Source organism: Galeopterus variegatus, unplaced genomic scaffold, assembly GCF_000696425.1.
Source record: "Galeopterus variegatus unplaced genomic scaffold, G_variegatus-3.0.2 Scaffold5413, whole genome shotgun sequence".
Classification (NCBI taxonomy): domain Eukaryota; kingdom Metazoa; phylum Chordata; class Mammalia; order Dermoptera; family Cynocephalidae; genus Galeopterus; species Galeopterus variegatus.
This window is the reverse complement of record NW_007731524.1, coordinates 59204-64773: the sequence shown is the minus strand read 5'-3', so window position 1 is coordinate 64773 and position 5570 is coordinate 59204. Positions and strand designations below refer to the sequence as shown.

Sequence of the window (5570 nt, the reverse complement as noted above, 5' to 3'; positions counted from 1 at the left end):
GTAGGCAGGCCAGCTTCCTGGGCATGTGACCTGCGTAGTTATACAGGGCCCTATGCTTAGAAGGGCCCGTGGCTATTTTGAAATTCTGAATATAATTTTAAGCAAAGGTCCTGCGTTTTTGTTTTGTTCCAGGCTCCTCAAATTGCCCAGTCGGTCCTGCAGACAGGCAAATCACACTATCCCTGACTTCCTAATTGAAAAGAACCTGGAAGCAAATGAGCATTTATATCTACTCTTGGGAATGTGAACTTGAGGAACATCCAGTTTCCCAAAAGGCTTCCTGTGGAGGAATTTAGGAGGGGCTTCCTGGGGTCATCAAGGCTGTTTCTCTACCACTGCGACTGCTTGTAAACCTGGGAGGAGATATACATACATACACACACACACACACACACACATATATATATATATATACACATATATATATATATATATATATGTATATATATATATATACATATATAGCATATATAATATTGGTTGTCTTTTTAACCAAAGAGCTTTTTAAAAAAAAATAAAGGCAGCAGTTTTTGATACCAAACCCTTTTTTGTTTGTTTTTGGTTCAGACATAATACTTGCAGGCCCACCTCTCTGGTGTGTGTCATATTCTACCCTCATTAGCAGTGGGGGTCTCTGTGTCACCCCAGCCAAGCCATCTTCCACGAGCCTGTCCTGGATCAGACACAGGGGCACTTTCTTTGGCTCAGGTGGCAGCCCCAGTGGAATCTTGCAAGAGACAATCGAGAAGGGCTTCTCACCCCTGGTGGATTCATGGCCAGTGCTTCCTTTATCAGGTTTCAGAATAGATCTCCCTACATGCTGCTTCCAGATGCTAGCAGAAACAGAAAATGCACCCTGATACAGACTCATAAAATACGGGAGGGAAACAGCAGAAAAGGCTCTGCTGGGCCGGCCCGGTGGCGCACTGCTACAGTGCGCTGCTTGGGAGTGCAGCGGCGCTCCCGCCGAGGGTTCGGATCCCACATACAGACCGGTTCCCGCTCACTGGCTGAGCGAGGTGCGGACGCAGCACCGAGGGTTGTGATCCATTGCCGGACACGAAAAAAGACAAAAAGGGAAAAAAAAAAAAGAAGAAAAGGCTCTGCTGATGTCTTCTGGTGCATGAAAGGGCGTGGTTCTTGCTGCTCCCTGGGATCCTTCTACATCTACCTCCTGTCCCAGTCCCCACCTTGATTTCCCTCTTGTCTGAATCCTTCTGGTACATGGTTTGCTTCACAGATCAAGGATCATGTACTTTTTCCCTCATGGATGTTAATCTTGCTTTCCCAACTAGATCATAAACTCACAAGTGGGCCGGCCCGTGGCTCACTCGGGAGAGTACGGTGCTGATAATAAACTCACAAGAGCAAGGGCTGTCTCCTCATTTCTTTTATCCTCCACAGCCCTCTAGGTATGCCGGCCGGTAGGTCCTGGGTTCTCTCTCTGGCTGATTTATGGTGATCCAACAACTGCGGAGATCACTCTGCGGAGAACGTTAATGCATTTCAAGGTGCTATAGGAGCCATCTGATCCTTTTGATACTCCTGTGGGGTAGATATGAATGGATTATTGTCCCACTTTACAGATGAAACAACTGGATCTTACACACGTAAAATTATTAATCAGAAAACGAAACTGTCTCCAGGATCTTGATATAGGCTGGATCTCCCAACACCAAGGCAGTGCTCTTTTCCTAGGGTACAAGCAGCAGTAGAGGTGATGGATCAGGTCTTTTTATAACTGGAACTCTTATTACAGTTCCAGGCACATAAGAGGTATTCAATAAGTGCTTTTTTGATGCATAAGCCATAAGGAGACATCTCATAGGAAATCTTGTATGCTGATCTGGTAAGGAGAGATTCTCCATCTTCAAAGGGACTTTTTAATACTTGCGTGGGATGGTTGGGTGTTTTCTAGTTTGAAATCAAGGAAATGGAGAAGATGAATCTTGTGGCCCTCGTGCCCACTAGTTCATGGTATTTTTCTTTATTTCTTGCAGAGTCACTTTGTGGCATGTATGACAGCCATACTAGACCAGATGGGCGATCAGCACTATTCCTTTTACATTGAAACCTTCCAGACCAGCTCTGAACTTGTGGTGAGTCTGTAGGATGCTGGGGGGTGATGGGGGGCAGCATATCATACTCTTGGTTCTCATGAGGGTAGGGCAAGAAGGTCTCCCCACAGATCTTGAGTATGTGTGTGTTTGTGTGCAAGTTATCAACGTGCATGTGTGATCTTTTATTTCTTGTATACCTCCCCACTGGAATATGTCTTCAGTTCATGTCAGCGATGAGACCTGAATATCTACTACATAATCTAGATATGGCTTAACGAATATTTGTTGATGAATCATGGACATTTGGGGGCTTAAGAACATGAGTGTTGGAGTCACACAGTCTTGAGTTTGAATCCAGGATGTTTCACTGGCTAGCTGTGTGACCATGGGTAAGATAACCTCTCTTAAGCCTCGGTTCTCTCATCTGCAAAGTGGGGATAATATCATGTATGTCACAGGGTTAGGAAGGAGTTACATGAGAGCACAGTAACTCTCACAGAGTAAGCACCCACTGAAAGGTATCATTATACTATAAAAACAAATGTGTGGAGGACATTAGCCCCTGAGCCCTCTTCTTCTTCTAGCCCATCAGGACTCATTTGGTATATAGCACAGTCAGCCTGTGGCCTGTGGCTCACACCTCTGCAGCAGATGATTTTGTCATCATAGAGCACGGCTGGGGCTGTCCCCTCCTTGGATGTAGCTGAGCACCCTTTGCCTTCAGCATGGTGGCCTGTGTCGCTGTCTCCTTACTTCTGCCAGATTCAGGTATCCTGCTGCTGGGAGCTCATTCTCAACTCTCCTTGGAGAGACCGAGGGTACCAGAATTGGACAGCCTCAGAGAGTGGCCCCTAAAAGGACAATCATTAAGAAGTCATGCTCTCCCCCTTCAACCATTCAGCGGTGAGACATCCTCCTCACTGGAGTAGGATTGGCAAGATGTGAAACCTTTTTCTGGATATGCAAAAAAGTAAGATAAAAGGAAGGCTAAATAACCCAGGTTCCCCACCCCTCAAGTCCTCTAGTCTTGGAACATGGAAATAGAAAAACTGGATTCCTAAGTTTTGATCTTCAGTGGAAGGAAAGGTTTCTGGGAAAAAAGGTAGGAAAGATAATTCTTACTTACTGAAGATACACATTTTGTTATATAACCCTCACAACAGTATGGCGTAGGTGTTCGGAGTCACATTTTACAAGTCAACAATCTGCTTGCTCAAGGGCCCATCACTAGTACGCAGCAGAGGTAGGATTTAAACTTGGCTCTAACTCTTACATTACACTACATCTTCTCACTCGGAAGCTGCGTTTTCCATCTATGAGCCAGAAACCTTCTCTCTCTATTCCCACGGGAAGATGTGCCTGTGATAATATCCACAGCTCCCCAGGTGTGAGTGGTAGTATTATTTATTCATTATTATTCAAGAATGAATAATAATACTCACCATTGCCATCATCAAGCATTTAGTGAGTATTTGCAAGGGGCCAGGCTCTGTGGTAAGCATCACAGTGTACACTTAATCCTCACAAGTAACCCGTTGAGGTAGATATTGCCCCATTCTGCTGATGTGGAAACTGGAACTTAGAGCACTGAGGTGATTTTTCTTAGAAACAAAGATTAGTAGAAAGGAATCGGTGTCATTTCCAGAATTTTGCTATTTAGCTTAAAATAGTCATTTTCAAATTAGGTTCCTCCTAGCCTCACTATCCGCTAACACACACACACACACACACACACACACACAGATTTTCCTTGAACAAAGAATTCTGCTGTTAAAATAGTTTGAAAACAACTGGCTTCAGGAAAGAACTCTGAACAGGATTCTGGTGGATTTTAAATTTTACCTAAAGCATTCAGGTGGTATTTCATTACCTCCAGCTCAAGAGGGTCCCAGTGCCAGTGGTTCTGGTCTCTAGTATCTGAATTTGTCTTTAATTTGTGTGTTCCAAAGATGGAGAACAAGTTTGCCCACTGTAAAATCTGGTGAAGTGTGTTGAAGTCCACTTTGAGCCTCTTCAAAGGAGAGGAAAAGAGTCCCTGTCATTCTGCTTCCTCTGAAATCTGCTCATGTGTGTGTGCATGATGTATGAATTCGCTATGCTTACAGCACTGCTAATTAGATGTTCATTTTAATAATAGTTTGTTTGCTCAATGACCCGAGATGCTTTCATACAATGTAGATTATCTCCTTCTCAAATACATATTTGGGAAGATGATTATAAAATTGTCACATCAATGAATACATTTACTGCTCTATCCTCAATGAATACTCCTTCATTTTGAGAGTGTTCTTGCATTCCATATTTGTGCTCCACCGATATTTGTAAAACAGTTTCCCTGTAGCCATTTTTACACTTCCATTCAATACCTGCTGCTATTAACTTAATGAAGGGTGTTGTCCCTTTCTTTTCTGTCTCTTCAAAAATAAAAAAAAAAAAAAAGTTAAAGAGCCAAGGCATCTGGGCACTTTCAGTCAGTTCCTATAAAAGACGATGACAGGCATGTTTCGCTTTACTATTTCAGGACTTCTTGATGGAGACCTTCATCATGTTCAAGGACCTCATTGGGAAGAATGTGTACCCTGTAGACTGGATGGCCATGAGTATGGTTCAGAACAGGTGAGCTGCTGCCACTTCCAAAAAGCCATCTCACCCACTGTTCACTTTCCACATCACTGGTAGAGATGAGGTGGGGTTAGTTTCTCCCCGGTGAAAAGAAATCAAAGAAATCAAACACATTCTTTCTTTCCACATTTAAATTGAAGGAAGAACTCCTCACCAATCTTGAAGCTATTCAAAAAGTCCTCCCCACCTTCTCCATTCTTTAAATCCCAAATAGAATATATATATCTTGTCTTTGAAGATTTCCTTAAATTCTAAAGACAGGAGGGCTTGGGAAAGCATTTTTAAAAATTATATTATTTTAAAATCTATTAAAAATAATAAAATATATTCTGGGACATAATGATAAAATAAGTTTAGGAAACATTGGATGAAACAGCTTTGAACAGGTTTCTGTGCTGGACTTCTCAGAACTTTTAATATATTAACGTGATTTTCTAAGAGGACTTATGATAGCATTTCACAGATTTATTGGCCTGTGGAACCATTTGGTGCATCTGTGTGTGTGTTTATATGTATAATGCCTATTAACATCTCATAGAGTATCAGCATAACCCAAGTATAAGTCAGATCCCACACAGCTCAGTACAACATGAGAAAAAAGTAACTCTAAACAACTTCAGTATTTATAGCTATATCTCTCTTATCATTTCACCAAAGTGAAATCCAAATGATAACACTCAGCAATATTTTCTAATATACCCTTTCTCCATTTCCTCTGGCTTTTTTTTTTTTGTCTTTTTCCGTGTTCGGCAACGGATCGCAACCCTCAGTGTTGCCCCCGTACCGGACCGGGGACCGGCAACGGGATCTCAACCCTCGGCGTTGCTCCCGCGCCTCGCTCAGCCAGTGAGCGGGAACCGGTCTGTATGTGAGATCCGAACCCTTGGG

General features: G+C 42.8%; 1 protein-coding gene across 1 annotated transcript in view; it reads left to right on the top strand.

Moving 5' to 3' along the window:
- Positions 1–2018: 2018 nt before the first annotated feature.
- Positions 2019–5570, top strand: part of LOC103604819 (dedicator of cytokinesis protein 2-like) — a gene marked incomplete at its 3' end in the record, with an annotated part of 57421 nt that continues 53869 nt past the window's right edge. Inside the window, exons 1-2 of the mRNA XM_008589400.1 lie at positions 2019–2099; positions 4582–4676. Of these exons, the coding sequence (XP_008587622.1) occupies positions 2019–2099; positions 4582–4676 (176 nt within the window). The remainder of the gene's footprint in view (positions 2100–4581; positions 4677–5570) is intronic.